General features: G+C 35.7%; 1 protein-coding gene across 1 annotated transcript in view; it reads right to left on the bottom strand.

Moving 5' to 3' along the window:
• The window catches only part of LOC121425852 (rho GTPase-activating protein 21-like), a 41,605-nt gene extending 17,988 nt beyond the window's left edge, over nucleotides 1-23,617 (bottom strand). Inside the window, 11 exon segments of the mRNA XM_041621932.1 lie at nucleotides 2,528-2,623; nucleotides 3,692-3,851; nucleotides 4,339-4,471; nucleotides 10,237-10,422; nucleotides 11,763-11,840; nucleotides 11,843-11,906; nucleotides 12,858-14,502; nucleotides 17,247-17,255; nucleotides 18,465-18,651; nucleotides 19,140-19,293; nucleotides 23,414-23,617. Coding sequence (XP_041477866.1) covers nucleotides 2,528-2,623; nucleotides 3,692-3,851; nucleotides 4,339-4,471; nucleotides 10,237-10,422; nucleotides 11,763-11,840; nucleotides 11,843-11,906; nucleotides 12,858-14,502; nucleotides 17,247-17,255; nucleotides 18,465-18,651; nucleotides 19,140-19,293; nucleotides 23,414-23,548 — 2,847 coding nt within the window. The 5' untranslated portion in view covers nucleotides 23,549-23,617.
• Between the last annotated feature and the right edge of the window lie 2,320 nt (nucleotides 23,618-25,937).

Genomic DNA, 25,937 nt, shown 5'->3' with positions numbered 1-25,937 from the left:
GCAGAAAAAATGATAAAAAATATTGCCGAAGGTTTGAGAAAAATTCATCAAATAATTGAAAAGTTATTAGAATTTCAATTATTTGATTTGTGACGTCATATGCGAGCAGCATTCCTACACAGCCAATAGTAAAAAATCAATGAAATGTCATTTTCTCTAAAAATTGAAAATGGTTTTCACTGCAACTTTTGTATATCAATAGACAAATCATTTCACACCCGATCATGAAAAGAAAACAAAATTAAGTCATCAGGAACCATACAAAATTTGAAATTCATGCATTTTATATTACATAACACATGGGGCAGCTGCTCGTTTATGACGTCACAAATCCAAAATTTTGAACTCTAATAACTTTCTTACTATTTAACGGATTTTCCTCAAACCTTCACCAATATTTTTTACTATTTTTTCTGCTATTTTTACAACAAAGTTTTCTTCAGGGTGAACTTCCCCTTTAAAAAGCCTTGGGGAAGGGGCTGCTTCATGATGACATTCCATTCACAAACTATTCAAAGAAAAGAGGAAGAAGCTTCCCTCTGCATTATTAAATGTGTGTCATCCAATACAGGTTGCACGTGTGGAATTTCAGTGAATGTATGATGTGTAACAGATAAGGGTTGTTAAGTATCAAGTAATCTGGAAAAACCTCAAATACAGGAAATTGTTACTTTACAGGATCACGCATGCTGAATTCAAGCGAAACCTGGAGTTTACTGCAGTTTAAAAATAGCATAAACAGGGTTTAGAATTATTCCAATTTACTAATCACTTAAATTTTTTTTTTTTTTTTTTTTTTTCTCTCTAATATTTACCCCAACGTAGTCTGTTATTATTTCACATTTCATTTTTATTTAATATGCTGTATGTCTATGTTATGTACCTGTTTTATTGAAATTGTACATTGTTTTACACTATATTGCCCTGCATCGACAGTTATGTGTCATGACCTGGGCCTATCTTAATTTTATTATGTTTTGTATTGACTTTGTAAATTTCTTTCCTTTATTGTGATTTCAATAAAGTGATATCAAATCAAAATCTTTTACACGCAGTCAAAGATGGTGGATATCAATAGCATTTAAAGCGAATTTAGAATCATTCCAATTGAGCAATTAGTGATATTCATAAATTCCATTTTAATTCCAAATGCCAAATATTCATTTAAATTGTATAGCGATTTTCTCTTTTTTTCAATTGTTTTTAATTGTCTCAAATTCAATTATTCAAGTAATTAAATTAAATTAAATCCCTATCGTCAATCTATTCAATTCATATTGGTATCAAGAAAATCACTGATGTGCATGTATTCAGATTTAAGTGCAATCGTTTACTAACAACACATCTATTAGATTAATTATTCATACTCAACAAAATCATCTTACAAAGAAAGAAATTATCCACAATTTTTGAAATGTTACCTGAAGACATTTTAATCAAAAGATTCCTATTTCTAATTGTCATTTACTTTTGTCACTTATTTCTGTCCATGAGATTTAACGGTGCATAGGACTGGGTCCATTTTGTGACAGAACTAAAAAAAAACAACTCAAACTTGGCAAATATCTTCCAATGATTACTACAGCAAAAAAAAAAAAAAAAACGGTGTCCCATAAAGGTTTACTAATTAACATTATGATGTGTTGCAACTTCTGACCTGAAAAACTATTGCCAATTATTTATGAATGTGATTGTAGCATTGGTAATAACATTGATTTCTCCTACAACAGATCCAGAAAAGATATCAAGATTAAAGATGACGAAGGAGACCCTCATAAAATTTACACATCAAATCTGAGCCCCCATCTAAATTGATCTTTAGTGTGAAGCAAACTTAATTGATACCTACGTTACGTGGACTTCTTGTAATTTCTTTGACCCATCCCGATGGACTTACCCTTAGTTTCTTCCTCTTTCTCACATTACACCTTTAAGCACTCTACAGGTTCGATATGGTGAATTATCATCACCATCACCATCATCATCATCATCATCTTCATCACCATCACCATCATTATCATCATCATCACAATCATCATCATCTTCATCACCATCACCATCATCATCATTATCACTATAATTTTGACTCTCGCCTTTCAATCAGACCCACAAAACAATCGTGAATATTTATTTGTATATTATACATCCCTCTAATCTAAACCTAATGCACACTACAGAGTGGATTTGCTGAATCAATATCACCATCATCATCACCATCATCATCATCACCGTCATCAACATCATCATCAACATCATCAACATCATCAACATCATCTCATCAACATCATCTCATCAACATCATCATCACCATCACCATTACCATCACCATCAATATCACCATCACCATCATCACCATCACCATCATCACCATCATCACCATCATTATCATCATCACCATCATCAACATCGCTACCATCATCATCATCATCACCATCATCACCATCAACATTACCATCACTATAATTCCGACTCTCGCCTTTCAATCAGGCCCACAAAACAATTGTGAATATCTGTATACAATACACACCTGCGATGGGTCCCTCTGTTCCTTCATCAAGAAAAGTTTGTTGACCTGTCCCTTGAGGACAGCCCATACAGGTTTCCATGATCGGTTGGGAGCCAGCTGTAATCATCAACAACAATCGAAACTCATAACGATAAAGTATTCAGTCTCGAAACGATGCAATGTTAAAGGCTGAGGAAGTTTCATCATTAATGTCAAGGCATTTCTGACATGCATCATGTTATCAATATCATAATTTTCATTTTTTTAAATACATAAATAAAATAAAGATGTATGTTTGATCAGAAAAGAAACCCTACTCAAAATCAGAAAGACTTGAACCAAAGCAGTAACTTTACCACAATGCCAATACTGGTCAATTGCACATCCATAATTAACTAGAAAGAAATACCCTGGGCCCTCTTGATCTCATTCTGATTTGTTAACTTTCATCACTCTGTCATGGAAAACAGAATGGAATGTTCAAGGTCTAGACTTGGGAAATTTTTATTTATGTGAAGTCATTGCTGGCTTGCATCCAGTATTAAAGGAACAGATCAGTATTTTGTAACATCAAGCCTGCTGACGGTCCATGTACTCTCATATTACTCTGCCTGCATGAGATATGTGTGTAAAATTGTGTGACAGACCTTTTCCAATTTCAGGCAAATTACAGTGTATATGTTCTCGAAAAATGAAGCATATACAGTAATGGCCGAATTCAGCAAGAAGGAGGATATGAGCCAAAAAGGAAAATTAAGACATATCGATGCCATTGATCATCTGGATTTGTATCTTTTTAATAGTTCATATCAACTTGTTGGCAAGGTAGATTCTGCCTTTATCAGTAAATTTGTAAATGTTAGTGGCGACCTGTCTACAACAGTCATCTGCCTATAGTGACCACTAAAACTGATCCCCATAGAGGCAGATTGTGTGTATAAGAACCTGTCTATAGCAGCCACCTGCCTTTAGTGACTACTAAAACTGATCCCCATGGAGGCAGATTGTGTGGATAAGAACCTGTCTATAGCAGCCACCTGCATATAGTTACCAATAAAACCTGATTTCCAAGGAGGCAGATTATTGTGTGGAAGAACCCGTCTATAGCAGCCACCTGTCTATAAAGGCCATATTTCGATCTTCCCTTGGGTGGCCACTATAGAAAGGTTTCACTGTAGTACATACCTTGATGTTAAGAGGCCCTTCTTTAGCAACGGGTCCACTGCCAAGTAAATCAACCATAGACGGCCTTCGTGTCTGTTGCGCTTCCACTATCTTGGGTGTTCCTTCTCCAAAGAAGGACTTCAGCTTCCGAATGCTAGCATTTCGCTTCGGAGTTATCTTCCTGGTGGTGCAAAAAGAAAAACGAGATAAAAATTTAGGTCTTATAACTTTAATACTGCCTTAATAGTCTATCCCCTCCTTGGAATGACCTGACAGTCCTTCTTTCTTCCTCTTCTCTAACCAACTGACAGCACCCAACAAACATCTATAAATCGCTCAGTATCAATTTCTCTTCGATAATGGTCTTTCTTCTTCTTGAGAAGAAGTGCCACTCCCTGAGCCTATAGTGTTCTTCCTCTTCCCTTCCCCAACCAATTACATCTAAAACTAGCACCCAATAAACACCTAATAACACTGTACTTGACTATTTGAAACCGTTCAGTATCAACTTACTCTCTTGATGGTCTATCTCCTTCTTGAGATGACATGACACTCCCATTGTCTCTGCATTCTTCCTCTTCCCGAACCAATTACACCTATCACTAACACCCAACAAACACCTATTGACACTGTACTTGACTACTTGAAACCTCTCGGTGTTAACTTACTCTCTTGATGGTCTATCTCCTTCTTGAGATGAGGTGACACTCCCGGAGTCGCCGTGCTCTTCCTCTTCCCCGTCCGATCCCGTCGCTCTTAGATACGATGTCCTCCGTACAAGTCTCTGCCTTCCTGACACACCTACCGCAAAAATATCAATGAACAATTCAAACAACTTGTTAATTTTAAGAAGGTCCAAACAGAGAGAACAAGAAAAGGAGGCTCTTATACCCCTTAAAAATAAAACAAATAATGTACAGCTATGAATATACTTCCTCAATATTCCTCTAAAAATGTAATAATATGATATATAAACCTGTGACAGATATCGCTCTATGTGCTCAGCAACCCAAGTAATTTTCCAACTGTCAAGATTTCTAATGAAAGTACACTATCCAATCAAAGGAATCATTTTGGTAAGAACAGAATTAGGAAAAAATCAGGAATACTTGAACGTTGAAATTGGAGGCCATTTCACTCCGGCAGAGCAAAAACACTATCTGTTCCCTTATCGAATGATTGCTTGACTAAAAATCAGTCATGGAATTACAATTGTTGATACCATCACATGGCAGGAAATGGCATGGTGATGAGAAATTAAAGGAGACTAATTTGGGATTAATCTCAGCAGGAGGGCTTAAAACTGATAAACATTGCTGAATATGATATGCCCACAGCATGATAAATGTGGGCAGGATTTGGCCAGTGAAATAAAAATAAAACAAAAAGAATGAGTAGTGTGAACTATTCATGTAAGGGATCCATTTATACTGGGCCTATCCACGCCTTGCTATGCTATTCATTTCACTATGAATGATATATGACAGGAAGTCCTAGATTGAATGAAATCATCAAACGCAGAATACAAATTTACACAAAGACTATAAATTTTGATAATGTATGTACCCTTCTACCTCTCTATGTACATATTATTCTATTCTATCTTTCCCAACTATTTCCATTATTCTGGTATTGTTCTGGATAAAAAAAAATATTATATGCAGTTGTAACTGAACCCCTAGCACAAGCGTCTAAACCAGAGTACAAGTACAGGTATATAATCTATCTCTGCTTTTGATATCAATGTAATCAAACATCACCAAACTTCTTCAAGATATAATCAATCATGTTAACATCAAAAGTATCCCACCAATCTCATGTTCAAAACCAAAATAATACTTAATAAAAACAAAAAAAGTATATTACCAACAGAAAAATGTAGACTAGAAAACAATTTTAAAAAATCCTGTTAAAGGGGTACTCCAGGCTGAAAATATTCTATAATTCATATATCTAAATAAATAAAGTAAGCTCGTGAACTTGTAAGATAGTGAACACTTTTTGCGAGAGTGATCACGAATTTCCTAGAAAGCCAGTGAACACTCTTTGCGAGAGTGATCACGAATTTCCTTGTTGACCATAGTAGATTGCGAGACAAATGAATACCCTCTAGCGAAATCATAATTGTTTCTTCTTTTTTAATGTGTGAATGATATAGTCTCCTTTTAATGAAACAGGCTGCAGCCATGAACATCTAATGCATTAAATCAGTTATACAAAAGAAAAGGTGGGAATATGACATCATCAGTTTTCTCATTGAATATTCATAAAGACATGTCTTGCAGCCTAGAACTGTTTCACTGGAATAATGCAAATCTTTAAAATGCCATACAAATACATGTAGCTTCATCATTCCTTGTCCGATTTTGATCAAATTTTCAGTGCATTGATTGTCTGATTTTTCTTTATATGTTCAAATCATATTATTTTCAGCATAAAGTACCCCTATTAGATACACTGTATACTTTAAGAATGAAGAAACATACTGAAGAAAATAGAGCATAAAAATAAAATTCTGTTTGTCAGTATTGAAGCAAAACAAAAACATTTTCATTATAAAAAACAAGTGTTAATAAAACATCCTGCACCCCAATATGGCAAAATGAAAAAAAAAGTAAATACTGTACATAAAATGGAAAATAATTGAAAAAATGCATTTCCCAAATATCTGATGTATCTGTATTGTTACCTTTAATAAATCTTCAGTTTTCAACAATGAATGATACATAAATTCACATAGCTGAACATACAAAATAAAGTGAATCAAAATATAGAAATAATATTAACAAAATATATATGCTAAAGAGCTATTAAATGCAAATCGCACCAAAATGAAATAATAGTACAAAATATATGATATAAGCACTATTTAACATGAAAATGTTTTAAAATGTAACCAACTCATTGTGAAGCTTTTACAATGTACATGTATTGAGATAATTTTATACATTGACCAATCTACAATGTATCTACACCATGAACATGAAATTCCTATTGATCACCACTTAGCAATCCAGATGAAATGTTTTTTATACTTCCCTCTAAAAACAAACTGAAATGGCTAAAATCACTAGATGATACCAGGATCAATGGGATTTAACTGTTATTCTAGCCATATTTGAATATTTCCAGTCAAATCTGACAAGCACACAATAATTTCTGACTAGAAAATATTATTTTGAATATGGCTCCAAATAACACTGTACCCAGCTGACTCTATTCACTAAGGAAATACTGCCATCTGGAGTGTGATTACGGGCATGTTGCTTACTTGTAATCCATGGCTACAGCATGTACGTGTGTAATTCAATGAAAGAGGAGTATAAAGTGATGACAGAGAATTCAAATACTATATCACTGACACATACCAGATTTAACAGAAGAGGGGGAGGGGCAGGGCAAAAATTCTAACAAGCCCCTCCCATAAAAAAATGTTAAAATCACCAACACTTTTACATTGGATTCCCTTGAAAAAAAATGTTGGTCCTAAAAGGAGAGGGGTGGAAGCTGCTGATACATACATGCTATGCTATCATTATTAGAATAAGACTGAAAATTCAAAACCTTGATTTCTGATACTGACAGTACATTATCTGATACTTGATATATATACAATTCAAATTTTCACAAAAATCAATAAACTGAAATACCCACTGATTTCTATTTCCATTTGATTAGAATCAAATGTATAGAGAATGTATCTTTCATGTGGCACCCCCCCCCCCTCCCAGCCCAATAGCTTTTGCTGCGATAGGTCGTTGCACATTTCTGGTGTGACAATGAAATGATATAAAAAGGGATACAGTAAGTTCTTCAATAAAAAAAGGGGAAAGGGTAATTCTTGAGTACATTCATCACTCAACTTCTGGGTATATTTTCCCGCTATTATTCTGCATTTTCATGCAATCATTCCTTGGTATTAAAGGGTATGTCTGATAGGTTGTACCTAAAAGGGATAGAACATGAAAAAATATTCTAGGGTATGATTTGACAAACGAGGAAAATGCATTCAGGGGTGTTTTCGAAAACCTGCATTCATCAATGTGTAGAGCGATACAGTTTTAAGTGGCCTCCTGGGGAACGAGGGGGTCGTGTCAAGAAGCTCCTCTCAAGATTGCGAGACAAGTCTTGCAGAGGAAAGGGGCTCGCTCTTCTCCTTGACACATCCTTGGGAGGGGATGGGGGAAGGAGATAGAGGAATCTAGGAATAGCTACATTACTTTAAGCATAACAGGAAACACTTGATTTTGGGCCGGTTTCCTTGAGATTTATAACGAGGCCGAAGCTCATTAAAACCGTGATTGATAAGATGTGCCATGTACAGGTAATTGTATCATGTCTATTCCATGTAACACAGTGCTAATACATGACATTAGCTCCAATCTGCTGCATCATGTTCAAATGTAGACTGTACTGGATAATGAGGGGAGGATTTCGTGGAACAAATAGTCGGTGATTATCTATGACTTTTTGTTATAGGCTACTGAAATTGTTTCACCCGATGGGTTCAGTTCAGGTTTATGAGTAAATGTCACTGACATGTTTCATGGTACTGTACATTCCTCTGATTTAAAAAAAAAATCAACAATTCGAGACAAAACAAGCAAATGGAATTTCAAGATGAAATAAAAGTCTTAACTTGGCCCAAGTTCAGCAATCTATCATCGTCTAACAAATCCTTCAGGAACATCAGCTATTTTACTAAAAACAGCCTTTTCATTTAATAGGTCATTAAGTCTATTTGTAGAAGTTTGTAAATATTGCACGAAGATGATGATTAGTATGTATCACAATTATCATAATTATTCATCTTTTATCATTATCACAATTAGTGCTGACATTATTAAGATTACTATTCAGAAATCAGAATATAATGTACATGTATAATTAAAAAGCAACTAGACTTTATGACCATTAGAAAGATAAGCAATTATGAAATTTAAAGTTCAATAAACATATTTCTTGTTTGAAATGCAGTAATAAGCTATCAACTTTAAAGATGGACTTGACAGTAAGGTGGATTTGATCTATATTTATATACACTTTATGTCCCCACTATGCCTGATTTATATGAAGTCTAACGAGCAAGATTAACTCTGTTCCACAGGTGCAGTAATCACGCCATCTCTTTTCATTTCATTAGCATGCCGTCGGTTGAAGGAAGAGATGACAGGATATGGAGCTTAAAAGCGTAGGGTAATTAATTAACACCCTAAAGCCAGCCAGGATACGTGGAAGACGTAAGTTAACACAGGAACCGCATTTAACCGAATAAAACATTGTTTGACGAACATCAAGATTTGGGAAACTATAAATCAATCTCAACAACTGCGTATTTAGCACCTTCGACAAAGAAGATCTTTCTACAGACACGCTGGCTCTTGCTATTTTTATTTTAGATGGCATATCAACCAATAATGTAATATTAATACTGTGTTTGTTAAAACCAAATATTGTGTAGTATATGATATATGTGTAGATCAGGCATGCAGATTCCCACTAAATCTCAACCTCTTTAATAATCTCATTTCTCTTATTGTTAATCCCATCACCATTATAATCTACGGATAAAGATTTTAGAAGATACATTACAAATCCCCTCTCATATTATAAAGCAATCATAACTTTCACTTCAAATTATAATTATGAAGTACTTTAATATGGCATTTGATTTCTTTTGTCTGTTAAATGTACCACACAGCAATTTTCCCTTCTTATATACTCCTGTGCAACCTCTCGTTTGGGTGATTTATTTTTCTAAAAAAAAATTGCATGAGGTGACGTGTTAATTGGATGGGCAGCAAATAATATAGGGTTAGGCTGCGGCATGATTGCTATATTTTGTAAAAATAATACTGTGCATATTATAGCAAAAATATTGTGCTTCAGTTTTATAGCATAATATGATGACAATCAAGTCTTGAGGTCTGGCAATTTCATTCTATTTCACTTTAATGTCACTCAGATAAACAGACGTCTAAAAAAAATTATTTGTGAGAAGGCGATTATTACTACGAATTTGATGACATCCCTTTCAAATTGGGCTACGGTCAGGTACAGGTACCGGTAATTTACTTCATTATTCATGGATTTGCTGCAAAAAAAATCAATTATAAATTCAATTTTATTTCAATATTGAAAATGGCATTATATAAGGTGTGATCAAATTTCTATGACTCCAGTAATAATCCTTGAAGATTCCAATTATATTTCTTTCATTTATTTTTCACTTTTAATAAGAAATTCAAAGACAGGACAGAGTGAAATCTTTAATAGCGCCAAGAATAAACAAAAGGAAATGAAAGCAGGCTACTTCAGAAAACATAAGCCAGTGAAATCTTGAGTTTGTATTTTCATTGCTTACTATTTGTAGCAAATCATTCTGTATCTGCAGATTTCAACATGCTTCAGCTACATTAAATGCAAAGAAAGGTTCAGCATTGTTTTCATATTCTGACATCAATAGTGAACCTTTAAAATTCATTACCAGACTCCAAGACCTTGTTATGATAGCAAACTGTGATTAAATAAAACGTGTTTTAACAACGTGATAACCGTGGCCACACCTTCCTTCCATTGCATCAACCGACGGGTGGACCCGCCCGTAAACTTCTCACGGATCTTCCCTCCGCTTCCGCGTTTTGCCGACCAGGAGCCGTACCTGAAGATGCCCGAATCAGACGAGGTCCGCGGTCGATCCTGCGTGACGTCGAACGATCCTGACCGTGTTCGCCAAATTTTAAACTTGAATGCTGTTTTCAATGAGGAATGAAATTCTCTAGAGACCATACAAATACAGAGGACCCCGGGTTGACTAAACTTTTTTTCACATTACAGGTAGATAAATCCAATTATTGATGTAAATAAAAGAATCTTCCCCATCAGTATATTTTAGAAATCAAATCCTATCACTGTCATTAACTCAACTCTGAACAAAATACCGCAAATTATTTTCTAGTTCTACAAAGCAAATTGAAGTATTGAGGGGAAAATGTTGCATGTTGATAATCAACAACAATAAATCTTGAATATCACACAAACATGTATAACTTGGTGACAGATGAAAACATGTTTCAATTAAAACAAGATTTGAGGAAGAGCATACGGGGTGCGTATGTTTATTGCACAGCATTCGGGTAAAAGCTGAGGTAGCAGTCAAAGGCATTGAAACAAATTAATCGCTAAATGTCTGTGTTGTACGGGAAGCAAGAAGATAGGTTTGGGGGAAAATTAATACAAGTGTACACATATTTTAGATGAAAAGAAACAAACATAGCTCTTATTGAACAAATCAAAACAACGAATGGAAAGATTGCATTTATATACAGTGTAGAATGATTTATAACAACAAAAACGCTTTGGTCTTTTTTATGACTGTGGAATGACAGATGTGTACATACATGTATGTGGCGATGCTTCAAGTGATGGACATTAATGATGGGTGTCCCATATTCAATTATTACAAATAAATGCACACGATGATTTAAATCTTAAAAAAAAATGAATAGGATAAACATTTCCTTCTACAACACAAATAAAGGTATTTAAAATCATATTTTTTCATAACTGTCTAAAATACTGTAAGCCAATGTTTGTAAGTATCCTTGTATGCATGATAAAACAAAAATAATTCTGCCACACTCCACGCTGCAGCCGTCAGAGTCCTCAGAGGCTAGATAGAAAACGCTCAATGGATATTGGGGAAATAGAAAGGCTTAACAAATTCCATCACATGACAGATTTTTGTGAGGAGTTTTCAATGGCCGACATACCTCAAATTCCAGTAGATTTTCAGTTTTCACCTACACCCAAATGTTCAGACTTTTTCATCCAATATGTAACACCTGATGTTATAATGAACAAATGTTTATTGAATATGTTTGGAAAGGTGACTGGACAAAAACATTTTTCATCAATTTAATGTAATCATCACTTTTATTCATGTACTTTGATTCAAAAATTTTAAACTTAAATCTGATAAGAGCATTTTTAACTGAAAACATTAGAATTACAAGGTCACTTTTTGGAATGATTTTTTTTTCATACAACAAATCTAAAAGGTTATTTATTTTGAGACCATCTGGTGTATTACCTGGGAATATTTTTGTATCCTTTTCTCCTGCAGATCCTGCACTGTTACTGCTAGCGCTGGAATCCTTCCTTCCTGGGGTATCAAGGTTCCATCATCAAGCTGGATGCCCTCTGGGACAGCACCTGTTGCGTTCTTCCTGCATGCCTATCAACACCATTAAAAGAAGACCGGAAGCAATTAATGTAATTCAATTATCCCATTCAACGAGCAAACAACCCAGCATATTTAATTGAATTGCATTACTGTGTATATAGAATACAATCTAAACTAAATTGGACTCTTTAAGAACACTAAATGATTTTTCTGAACGTCAAATCAGGATTTTGTTCCATTTCCATTAATTTTGTGCCCTTCTGGATTGAAATTATGAATACAATATATGGTTTATAAGCAAGAAATTCTATGTTTGAATCAATCTGACCAGGAGGTGCACTTGGATGATTCACATGTTTACACACTTAATTGTATTCCATATCATTCTATAAAATTGAATAATTTGAAGGGACAAATAGATAAACACTGATAATTTATCAAATTTTGTGATTATCATTGGTTTTGACCAAAAATAGTCATTTCTTTCAAACTCTGTATGTGTTAAAAATAAAGATTGTTAATTGCGAATTTAAAGGAGAGGATGATTGTATGTTATTCAAGGACAGGAAGTAGAAAAGGATACACCTTAAAAGTGCTTCAAAGGTCTAGGTGTCAAGATTGAGAACATCTGATTTTTCAGCTTGGTAGAGCTATAATTATCAGATAAGATATCCTTGATAACCTATATATTTAATTTGTTTATAGTCAAGTGGGGACAAAATATTTCAAGCGATAGGAATAACAGCACACTTTGTATTTCATGGTGGAGTTCAATTTGGTTCATTAAAAGCAGAACAAAGGGAAAATATTAACAAAGGATTCCTGAGATCCATCAAAGGAACAAAGGTATTCATCTTTTAAACTTTTACTTTTAAACAGCTATCCCATAAGCTATGGAAAGATGGAAATGTTATTTCCATAATATTCTCTCATTGTTATGCTTTGATCAGAACACAGCAACAAGGTGAACTCTCTCCTTTTAAAAGAATGTTATTACCATACCTGAAACTGAGACCAGTTTGTTCTCTGGTGTGCACGATCATAGCTCCTACTTCGATGTCTCTCATGCATAGTCTTCTCCCTCTGTTTCTCCCTCTCAAGACTCCTCTCTCTAACCCTACCCCTGCTACTATCTCTCTTTGGTACAGGAGGCTTGGTCTTTCCCTGACTGTTCGTAGCAGCTTTTCCTCCGCTTCCGTCACTGTCACAAGAACCTCTCCTTGATCCGGTTCGCTTCCAAGAGAAGAAGGAGCCATCACTGACTGTTAAGTTCAATTCGTCCACCTGCTCTGTTGAGCTAGGTTTCTTGTCCCAGTAGACCTTACTGTCCTGGGGCTTATCTGGGAGTAGCTGATGCTGATTAGATAGATGGACTACTCTTCCAGATGCTAAGGTTTGGGATCGGGACATTGGCACAAGAGCATTGGAGGAAACACTGGGAATGTTCTTAGAGTCATGGTTCACGGTTGCCCGCCTCGGTTCACGTTTCGGAGACACATTGATATTCCTGGCATTCTGCGAGAGGTTATCTGCAGACACCGAAGCGGAGACAGTTACACGTGTTGCATGAGTAGAGTACTCCTCTCCTTTGAGAGATGCTTCATGAGAAACATCCGGCTCATCAACACGTAAGGATGTTTTCAGGAGTCCGGTACTTCTACTTACTTTAACACTCTCTTGTTCATTTTTCCATGTATGCATTGCTCCATCAGTTGAGTCTTCCTCAGTTCTCTGCACACTTTGTCCATTGATAATACTAACCTGTCGGTTCAGCCTCCCAACCTCTGAACGGGAGGCCGAGTTACATAGATCATCACAAGAGGAGGATCCGTTCATTCCTCTTTGGGGTTGAATCCTAAGCACTGCTTGTGTAGGGGAAAACCCTGAAGAAGAAAGTAAATTGTCCACGCTAGAACTGTGGCCCCGGCTTGTAGAAGTCTTTGAGGTTTCTGCAGGTTCATTTGACACGTGTGGGGAATTGGCAAGTTTGGCTGCTTCATAATAACTCTTGAGTGACGCTACATGTCTCTGAGGTTGGGGGTTGGGTTGTTCAGGAGTGTCTGAGACACCTTCCAATGCAGCAAGATTATTTGGCTGTTTACTTTGAGAATTGATAACATTTGTTAAGCGGAATGTCCTCTGCTCTTTTGACCCTTGTGATGACTCCCCACTGGATGGATTAACCAACGTCACCTTCATAGGTCCTGAAGATTCATGGTTGATCGTAGAAGCCGTCACACGTTGGACCTTGTACTGTTGCCTAGAGTCTACAACCTTCCGTTCATTCTTTTCATTACGATACACATCAGCATTTGGCGTTGACGTCAAAAATTTTGTCTGGCTCCTATGTTCCGATACATTGCATGCTGGTGAGTCCGTAAGGTAACTAATGTCACTCCTCTCTTTGACTGACTCGGTATCTTCACATTCCACACCCTTACCAACCACGACCACGTCATTATCATCGGACATCGATGAGAGATTACTGCTTGGGTTGGTGTCTTTCCTACCCTGATCTTGGGGCAAGGTGCTACTCTGGTCCATCTGTTTGGATGATGGATTGACAGCTTTGTATGCGGAAGATGGATAGGCAACTTGCAGGATGTCTTCTTCCCGCGGGACAACAAACAGAGTCAGGTTGGTGTCACTGTGAAAGACAAGATGATAGCCATTACTCAATACCAGTATGATACATCACAACGATCAAATACTTTTACGTCAACCTTTGTTTGAAACCATAAAAGTCGCTACAAGCACAGCTCAAACAGCAGGTATTTTCAAATAATCACAAAATTTCTGATCCAGCAAACCCCAATCACAACAATCAAAAGGTTATGCGTAATGAAGGTGCCATTTGCGGGCTACTTCATAAGTTTCACCTCGAGACTGCAATCCCAAGTCAGCGTTTGATTCAGAAAGAGCACAATTTGCCAAATTCGTTGAATCATCCAATTGTTTTGCAAATGGAGATAAATGATACCTAGCCACATGTGGCAAAGTATTCCATGGAACTCAAATTAAGCACATGAACAATAGCCAAAGTCGCATCACGTAGGGTAAAACATGAATCATGAACATGGATACCAAATGCAGATATTCAACTTGCATTTATAATAAGAGATTACCACTGTAGTACTGTACTGCATGTAACAGCAATTACATGTAGACGGGAGAAATTCACAATTGAATATCTACAGTAAATGATCAATGTTTACTTTTATGAAATCGAGTCCTATTCAGAATTCCATGCCTATGCTTGCATAACACCCCATCTCCTTTTACGGGTAATAAATTTCCAAAAGGAAGCTCTTTCCTCTACATGTATATCTTCACGGTTCAGTGTTTAGATGCTTTAATGGGAGAAAATAGGCTCCCCTTAATGGGTTTGTTATTTGCATCGACGGAAAATCAGCTTTGAAAAGGGGGAATAATCACATTTTATTTTAAAAAATTATAAAAAAAACATGTGTAGAACAATACCAGTCGCTATATTATGTCACTCCATCTTAAAATGATATGTACATGTACTGTCATGATAGTTTGGTCCAGACATACATGTAGAAGCATGACAAACTTTAAACTTGTATGCTAAAAAAGCCCCCCCCCCCCCCCCCGTCCTAACATACATGTAACTAATGGATAAATAAATGAATAATGATTAAAATATTAAGAGTGATAAAAATAATAAAAGTAAACATGAATAGTGAAATAAAAAACAAAATAACAAAAATATAGATGTAGAATTACAAAAATGAAAGTGGAAATTTCAATATTAAATCAAATCATCAGTGAAATTCAATATTGCTGCTGAGAATTAAGTAATCATTTTATGAACTTTTTGGGGGTAAAAAGGACCTACAACATACTGAAAAAAGAAGTCTGTACCTGTATGACTACACATATGATACATTGTACAATGTCACATTTCATATGAAAAAGGGTTATGACAAATTACATACATTGTAGGGGAACATGGAAGTGTGAAAAGAAAGAGAAGGCTGTAAATAAAGAGGCAGACAAAAAGACAATATACATACATGTACGGCACAGAAAAACAGACATACACATATACATGTACATGTACTATCATCAAAAAGGGGAGATACTATGAGAGCAGGGGTAGACAAAAAAGATTCTCTGACAGACCTAGACAGACGGGCAAAGAGATTACATCACTGTACATGTACATCAAAGACTGAAGTATGGGGGTGGAAATGGCACGAGTGTACATGTAGGGGCAGACAAAAAAAGATAATCAAGGATCTAGTATTGATCGGATGAACAGAAAAAGAGACTTCAATACAGAATATGAAAATACATCGCACATCACATACAGTTGAAGATTGAAGTGTGCGAATGAAAGGGAGAGGGGGACGAGTGAAGGAGCAAGACAAAAATACAACCAAACAGACAGACAGAACAGAATAGAGAGAATTATTTATACTGTCATGATAACATGTTTTATAATGATAATTCTATTAACATTCATTGATTATTACTGAGATGATTGTAAAGTGATTGAGAAGATGAAAATTATTTTACGATGAAAAGAATAAAGTACATTCATGGATTAATATTATGTACAATGTAATGATATACCTGCAGGACTATGATATGACATGACATGTTACATTTATATGATATGATAATCAGACTACCCAGAGCCTCCAACAACAAAAAAAATGTTAGAAATTGGAGAGTACATCTAATAAGTAGTACTCTACATCAGTAAATGTACATGTAGTTCAAGAGAAGAGAAAAATCAAGCACTATCTTTATCTCTCTCCCTAGCACCTACAAGCAAGCCTGTCAATTCCACAAAACCCAGGTCCCCAATTTAACGCTGTCCAGCCCTGGAGGTGTTTTGGCATTACCACTGCATTGATAATATAAGAAACATGTCCAATATTATTCCATTATGACACGGACCATTATACAAAATAATTGCGCTACATGTCATGTCAAGTCTGAGCACGATCTGACCTGATTTTCTCATTGTTCTTTCATGAAAATACACCACAAATAAATATTGCTATTCGCCAGTGTTTTGGCAAAACCACTAGGTGAAATATAAGATGAATTGATTACATTTTTTATTCAGTTCATCATTCAATTCAGAAGTATTTTTAGGGAGTGAGATTTCTTAAATTCCACATTCTCTTCTTATTTCCTTTCATTATTTTTACTTGTTTGTTTTGATCACTATGATTTTGATGTCATAGCAGTATTGATGGCATTTTACTTTTATGGGAATATTGAATATATGTGGGTATAATGTACGGTAAATACAAGGGTTTTAAATATACTGGATATTAGGACACCGTACATCACAGCACAGGATATATGTACCATATGACAGACAAGGGCCATCAAGGATGCTTTTATAATTACCTGTATTTACTGTTCGGCAAAAACAAGATAGGACAAGAAACAAAAAAATAAGCAGAAAATTAGACAACTAATACTACAGAATGGACTACATTGTACGTCCGACGAAGAGCAGCAAACATTGCACGCATTTTGAAACATTACATGTACACACAAACATGAATTCTGATAATTGGTACATTTGATGCAAAAGGTTTCAAAATGCTTATTTTGCTTTCAATAAGTGGGTATGATGCAGCACGAGTTAGATCAAGGCTAGCTTCAGCCTGCATTCTGAACCTTAGTTTAAAGGTCAAGTCCACCCCAGAAAAATATTGATTTGAAACAAATAAAGAAAAATCAAACTAGCAAAAGGCTGAAGATTTCATCAAAATCAGATGTAAACTAAGAAAGTTACGACATTTTAAAGTTTTGGTTATTTTTCACAAAACAGTGATATGCACAACTCAAATGAGACAGTCGATGATGTCCCTCACTCACTATTTCTTGTTTTTTTATTCTTTGAATTATACAATATTTCATTTTTTATAGATTTGACAATAAGGACCAACTTGACTAAATCATAAACAATACTCATTCCACATGTTCAGGGAGGAATTAATCATTGTTTCACTTGACAATGAGAAAAAAAAAAAATAAAATACAAAGTGAGTGGATGACATCAGTCTCCTCATTTGCATATCCACCAGGATGTGCATATAATTTTTTTTGCGAAATTAAGCAAAACTTTAAAATGTCACAAATTTGTTTTTATACATCCAATCTTGATGAAATTTTCATTGTTGTGCTTATTGGATTTTTTCTCTTTTTATTCACATCAATTTTTTGTTGGGGTGGACTTGTCTTAACCATGGTCTAAGTCCGGGATGAAATTATGGGATGCTAAAAAGTGTACAGAATTTGTTTACACTGTAAATCATTCTTTTGTTCATTGGGATTCTTCCCATGGTTTTATAATGGTGATAAAGACTATGGTACAGTACATGTATTTATCATTTAAAGACATTTTATTAATTGAAATGCCAAAAGTGATGATGAATCAATCACCTATAAATCACAGAGATTGATGTCAAATTTGACTCCCCATAGTTAAACCACATGTTTAGACCATGGTTGAAGATCAGTTGGAAATCAAAATACGGGCCTTCATATCAATAGTTTTCTGTTTCGGCTAAATTCTTCTTTTTGTTAGTATATTTTTAAAATGATTATATTGCTTACCATAGCTGTATAAGGTTGACCACTTGTTGATAAGTCTTGCCTGTGACACTCTCTCCATTGACAGACACTATACGATCTCCATTCGCTAGACCGGCTTGGTGGGCGGGGCCGTCCGATTTCACCTGCTTTACAAAGATCGTATCCATCGGCTCCAGGGCAGAGATGCGGCTCTTTGCCTTGGGTCCATCTATATCAATGGATAACAATTATCAATAGTCAAGGATTGACAGGTGATCGATTGCTGGAAACAGCAATTATTTAAGACTATTTGAAATATATTTATACTTCTTTGTATTAGCAACATACTTGATATAGTGTTTATCGCAGCAGTGGCTCTTAAGCACTTTTTACAAATTCATTATTACCCCAATCATGACATACTGGTTTGCCCACAAACACACTGTACAGTACTTTCTCCACTCCCTGTGGAGCATTCTAACAAGAGTTTCTGAACTCAATTGGTAGGTATACTACATAGGCTTCATCACACTATCAGGTAAACATTTAACACCTGGGTGGAGAGTGGCAAAGTGCGGATCAAAGCTTTTCCAAATGACTTGAGACCGCAGTATGTGATTCAAAGAGTCTGAACTGCTATGTACACAGCAATGCTTCCACAACTAGCGTGCAAAACACTTCTCTTCCTATAAACATAATCTGATGTAACGTGCTTACCTCCGCCGGTCTCCTGTAATCTGTTGAGTTCTGCCACAGCCGATTCAGGTGGGTAGACAATAAAGTGACGTAGAGTAAACCCGAAGCCATTAGACCGTCGTTGTAGAGTCACCTTCCGAGGACCCTTCCAGGTGGAATCTTGAGGTTCTGAGTCCTGCAAGAGAGAAACAAGACACTGGTTAGATATTGATGATGAAGAAGATTTATAATAACATTTTAAACATTGTTAGTAATGTTTTAATGTTAGTAGCACTGTATACTATAAACCCAACTTCACCCAAGTTGCCTTGACCAGGTGCTGGAGCATTCAAGGAATTCCTTTCTACCAAGTTCCCATCAATACTATACACCTGGGTGGAGAGTGGCAAATATGCAGATCACGCCTTGCTACAGGGCATGCAGGCTGTGGTGGGAAACTATAATACATAACTTTCATATTTGTGTAGATGTTTCCAAGGTTTTATGAATTTTTTTTTCTAAAGTTGGATTTGCATCTTTCTTTTGGTCTTGCTTGAAGCTTGATCACATTCATACATGTAGTGTGTAGATTTTTCAAAGGTTTTTCAAAATATAAATTTAAAAAGGGTTGGTCTTGCAATTTTCTTTGGGAATCTCACTTTAAGCATAATTGATTTCCTTGTTTACCAATTTAGCAACAACAAAAAAACAATGAGGAATACAGGAAAGTCACTGAAAACAGACACTGAGCAATATTCTTATCATTTGCAATCTTCAAGTACAGTGTTGACAAGGCAAAGAAAATGTGGGAATGATGTTCACTGTCAGAGTGAAAGACACAAAGTGTATTACTCTCAATATCTGCATTTCAAATGAGCTCCAGCCCCCACCCCCCCCCCCCCCAGCCATGAAACAATTTTGTAATTATTACTGATACATAAAAAATATAAGTATAAATGTCACGCCTTGTTTCAAACTACAATGCTGTCTTGTACCATTTGATATAAAAATAATGATAGCCTTTCTGTTATTATGGGTTTAAAAATGAGGAAAGGAAGAATGGCCATGTTGTCTGTCTCAGTTTCTTCAGCCGTAAATTTTGAATGTTTTACATTTTGGATCGCTTTTAACCTCAAATCTTTGCATTATATGGATTATGGAAGATAAACAGCCCTTTTGTTACCGATATTCCAGAAAGATTTATAATCCAAACTATGACTGAACAATGAGTTTTGAGTCACATAATTCCCAGAAAATAAACGAGGAAGCAACAAGCATTTGATTTGCATGATATAGAAAGCAGAACAGGATCAAAAGTTTTTATTTTTCTAAAAGAAATGAACATTTATTGTCCCAAATTACATGACATAAAGAGGAATAACACCACTTTGGTTTAATTCAGAAAGTGCTAATTTTCTGTTAAAATGTTCATACCAAACAATGAGTAGGCCTATTGAGTCACACAATTTACAGTACCACAAATGTACATACAAATGAATCAATGTGTCTCAAATTGTTCCGCACATACAGAAAGCAAAACCTTTTTTAATGATCAACTACTGTAAATAGTTTTAATTTCCTTGAAAGTGGGGGAAAATTAGACACAAATATCAACAAGGAAGAAGTTGTATTTCAAATTGTTTGCTGTACATCTAGGATTCAAAATAAAAAGAAATGCATTGAATTATGTGTAGAGATGCAAAATACATTGCCCTATTATACATCAACAAAGGCTTCTAGTATTTTTTTGTATTACTGGATTCAATAGACAATTCAAATTTTGGTTTTTCAATGAAAACTTCAAATTTATTTTTGAAATTCTATGATCTACATTGTATAATTCAAGGAAAGACACTGTAGATAATAAAAAATTATTGAAATTATTATTTACTTGAACTTTTTTCATTGTTAACCTAACTTTTAATCTGTGATTAAAGATGCATGTTGAGCTTATACTTTTGCCTAAAAATGTAGAAGTTGAGGGTAAAATGTTTTTTGACCTTGGAACAAAATAAGACAATTTGATGTACTGTTTGATCACACATCAAACTAACTTTTAATACACTGTTCATGGCAGAAAAGTTACATGAACAATCAATTACATTTAATGATCGTATCTCTTCACCATGTCCCAGGTTCCTGGAAGCAAATTTAAGAGGCTTCCTTCTCAAGATTCCGAAGGGGCTTTCACACCCATCCACTAAAAAAAAAACCCACCACAGTACGTTGCCCGAGTGAAAGCATAGTTCTTGTATTCGCCAAAAGAAGAAACCAACAAATGGGTATACATGTATATAGCTCTATGAATCAATAGGTGGTTTCAAACCGCCTCGATAACATTAAATTACAAGAACTTTTTCAAGCTCAAAAATACCTGCTAATTATTCTCATATTCACACTGCCCAAAAAACATACCCTTTGGGATAAGTTCCTGAAGTAAGATGTATGAGCATGTGCAGTATGGTCTGATAAGCAAGCAAGGCCCAAGATTCAAAATTGCTAGCTCAGCAGCCACCCATGGCACCCGCGCCCAACTACACACTGGGCTAAAAGTTTCCAAAATTAACTTTCACACTGCCAACAAACCTGCGACCTTGGAAAAATTCCTGTGAAAGTTCTCGTTATTTTGACAAGTACCTACTATTTGGTGGATATTTTCTTTCAGTGAGATTTACACGTACAATGTAATTTGCTTTCAAACTGCCAAAATACCTTCGAGGGTATTTTCATAGGGATTTTTCTATAAAACGTCACTGCCTCAATGGGATACAGTATATACAGTGTGAAAGCAATTTGCAGGAACTTCTGACATGGGCCAAGAAGAATGCGCATTAATTCTGTCTTATGCACAAGTATTGAACATTCCACACTTCTAAGAACTTTATCTTGTTCCGGCAGATACTGTATGAATGAATGGCAAAATATATTAGGTATTTTGAGACCTCAACAGTTTCTAAATATTCACATGTTCTCAATATTCACAATTGCAGATATTTTTGTGGTCAGGCAGATAAAAAAACAGTCTACAAAGGGGTTTGTTCAACTTGAGGGAATGTGCGTCACGGGTGATGAGGAAAGGTGATATGGTTGGTTTATCTTCATAGGATCAATGTAAGACCCATGGTTGTCATCAGTGCAGTACTTAATTGAATGGCGGGAGGAACAATTCAAATTGGCAACACGACAAAGGCAAAAATGTTTGATGAAAAAAAATCTGCTAATGAAATACATGAGAACATTAGTTAAAAGAGTTTGTAATACATGTAGCTACAGTAGGCAAAAAATAAAATCATTTTCGGGGGCAACCTTTAATAACCTACAAACTACTGCCAAATAACATCTGCAATATTGGATTTATATTTTTAAACAACATTGCAGTAAAATTGGGAATTTGGGGGCTTTTTGATATTCCAAGGATCTTGAGGCAAAATTTTCCACGAGCCCATGTGCAATTTTTACCCTGCATGTAAGCCTCCAAATATGTTAAACATGGAACACAGAAAAACCATTAAGTGCAATTTTCTTTTAAATTTGAAAAAAAATAATAATGTCATTCAAGTCAACATTTTGCATGGACTACCATACAATTTCGATCAAGGATGACCTCATAATTAGGACTCATCCTATAATGTATTTCACAGACTTATCTCTAGGTCACATGATGAACTATGTAGTCACCCATTAATAGAAAACAATGATCATGTGTCCTGGACTGGGCAGGATCTAAATACTGAATGCTAAAACCCTGAACCAAGGTTGATGCACAATAATCAAATTGATGAGGCGGCGTCAAGTCAACAAACTTTCATTCACACTGTAAATTGATAGGGCCTAATCAGCTTATATCGCTATACAGGGCATTCCAACCAGTAAATTGAAAACTGAATTATACTGGAAATTAAACATAAACACATCAAGGAAAGGTTGCCCAAATTCCATATTCTGTTTGTGTGACAAAGTTCTACATGTCTCCATTTGAAAACAAAAAAATGTGGGTCATTTTTCTCTTTAGATCAATAAACAATTAGATGTCTTTTTTCCTGCAAAAACTGCCCTAATAGTTTCAACAGCCTCCCCCACCCCATTTTACTCAAGCGATAAATCAGGACCCCCCCCCTGATCATACATGTAGATAACCACAACGTCAGCCCAAAGTGCCCTCCATCGTACACAAAAATGAATTACACAATGCATGTAGAACACAGCACTTGATTCCAAACTTGAAATATTATGGAACCATTGCATATATTAAATTGGGTTTCTCTTGATTTCAAATAAATAATACTACTAGAATAAAATAAAAGGAGAATATTTACCATAGTTATGCCAGGCAAAACAGGGTAAAGAGCAAGAATGAGTCCATGCCACACGTATTCAAGGCTTGCTATGACTGTTAGTAGTAATGCGACAACTATCGCACAACATTGGGGTATGTACTCTATCCACGACATTGGTACACAATGGAAAATTTAACCCAGTCAAAGCTAAATCTGTGATAAGCCGTCTCAGCGTATCATTCGCTGTCAAAGCCTTGTGATCAGAGGGTTAAACTGGGCGAATGATAGTTACACATCACGATGATGAAGTTCTAATAATCATCCAAATAATCAGTTCTGATTAAGTCATCAAGTGTTTCCTTAGTCACTAATGAAGTCACTCGGAACTTTTGTTTCGAGTTGTATTTAAATCAAAGATATTTCATCAAGACAAATTGCAAATCTTAAAATGCGCGATGACCTCATAGACTACAAGAAACTAGCAGACTTCGAGGTGGATTAACTTCATTTATCCACCAATAATAGCATACAAAGTGTGTCACACGTGGAATGCAAATCTGCCGATTTTCAACAAATCACAATTGACATCGATTTTAAAGCATCCTCTGGAACAAGCTCTGAATGGGCTGAATCAGTTCCTTATCCCTTCAGGCATAGTTAGGAATTGAGAGTTATGATGCACTCCACAAATATGCAGCAAAGATCACTGTTTGACAACAAAATCATGTCATCTTCGACAAAACAGTAGGGAAGATGTACTGTCTGAGCAGTGGTAGGCTGATGACAGAAGACAGCTGTATCAGAATCTCATGTGAATTATGACAACGATCATACCAAATTCGCAAGGTGTTTCCTCGGTTCACAACCTCCTGCAAACAATCAGGTTCAAACTCGAGACAAGTCCAGACACAGCTAAAAAACAACATCGGCTTCCTCCAGAAGCAGGTCTATTCTTGAACATGTTCCGAGAACAATACTGAAAGCGATAAGAGAGGTTACAACATGCACTTTACATTCTGAAAATATTAGCAGAGGGTATACTGTCCAAACACCACCACAGAACTTCAGTTTCCTGTTGTTCTCAACACGCACAGCTCTATGACATTGTGGATTGATGAGATACCGGAATGATGCAAATCAAGAGTGATGTAATCGGTCGTCCTACGTGTGGACGTGGTCACCTCCTGGGCCACTCTACACAGCAAACCTTGCAGGCCATAACCCAATGGTCACCGACGCAAGACTGATAGTACTCGCCAACCTCGCAGAACTGAAAGTATTACTCATAGTGACTTTGGTTTCAGGCTGAGCTGGTGACAATTGATCCGCTCAGATCACATTCATGTTAAACCGTCCTGTGCAACCCATGCATGCATGCAGGCAGCCCCCACACCACAATCGAGACTCTATCCAAGTTCAACCCTCACTGGGAGAGGTAAATGTGATAGAATACATACTTCCCTTTTCCTGTTATTGGAGATTTCTTCAGAGTGCTAAACCCATCATAAAGTTACTTGAGACAGGGTTTAATCAGTGTCTGGATATCTTGGGGAGGTGCTAAATCAGCCAAGCATATTACAGACACAGACCTCTCCTTATTTATAGAATGAAGAGGAACCATGCGAGGCATGGGTGTAAGGGGGTACATCTGGGGAAAGGGGGCGCATATTTGGGGAATACATGTAGTCTCAACACAAAGACTGAGACACAATGAGAAACCTCTTTGAAACAACCTACAGGTAACATAACATCAAGCAACACAAATGATTTTGCCTCCCACTTTTTACATCAAACCACTTCAAAACAGCATTAGAAAGATTAAACAGGAAATAATGAAATATGTATTTTAAAAAAAATATTGAACTTGCATGTTGTAGAATAATGCAAGATGAACTATTGTATCAATCTCTACAGAGAATTTTGAAGATCTACATGTACAAGATTCAAATGAAAAATAAAAACAATATTTTGTTTATCATGCCCACAAAGTACAAACCTGTTAACACTTGCAATGCTTGTAGACTGTATTTTTTCTTTAACACTTTTGCCAGGATTATGTCCTTTAAAAGTTCAGTTACTTTCAGAGTTTCTGTTTCGGTGAGCCAAACAAAAAAATTTATCAATGCCAAGACTATCAACAGGAAGAGTGCTATAACAAATGATAACAGGTAGAATCTAACTATATCAGGTGCGTTCAAGCAACACTTATTCAACCAAGAAACATCATTTTGAAACATAATGCTCAAAATTGTATTTTGCTTTTAATACTACCATCATGGCAAGGCATAGGATCATATTAAAGAGTTTGATTGAAAACTGTTGCGTAGTACCAATATTTTTTTTTTGGGGGGGGGGTTGATGGTATTATGTTGAAAATGCTAAATCTAAATGATGAAAATATGTATTTCAATAATTTCTACAAGAATTATAAATACCATTAACTACTTGAAGATAACAGAATTTATATGAAAACATGTCTCTTTCAAACACTTTGTTTTGTTGGGGTTTTAGTTGGTTGTACATGTAAACACAATCCTGAAAAAGGCTTTAAAATTTTGAGTTC

Source organism: Lytechinus variegatus, chromosome 13, assembly GCF_018143015.1.
Source record: "Lytechinus variegatus isolate NC3 chromosome 13, Lvar_3.0, whole genome shotgun sequence".
NCBI lineage: Eukaryota > Metazoa > Echinodermata > Echinoidea > Temnopleuroida > Toxopneustidae > Lytechinus > Lytechinus variegatus.
The sequence above is the reverse complement of the archived record's forward strand: the minus strand, read 5'-3'. Positions and strand labels throughout refer to the sequence as shown.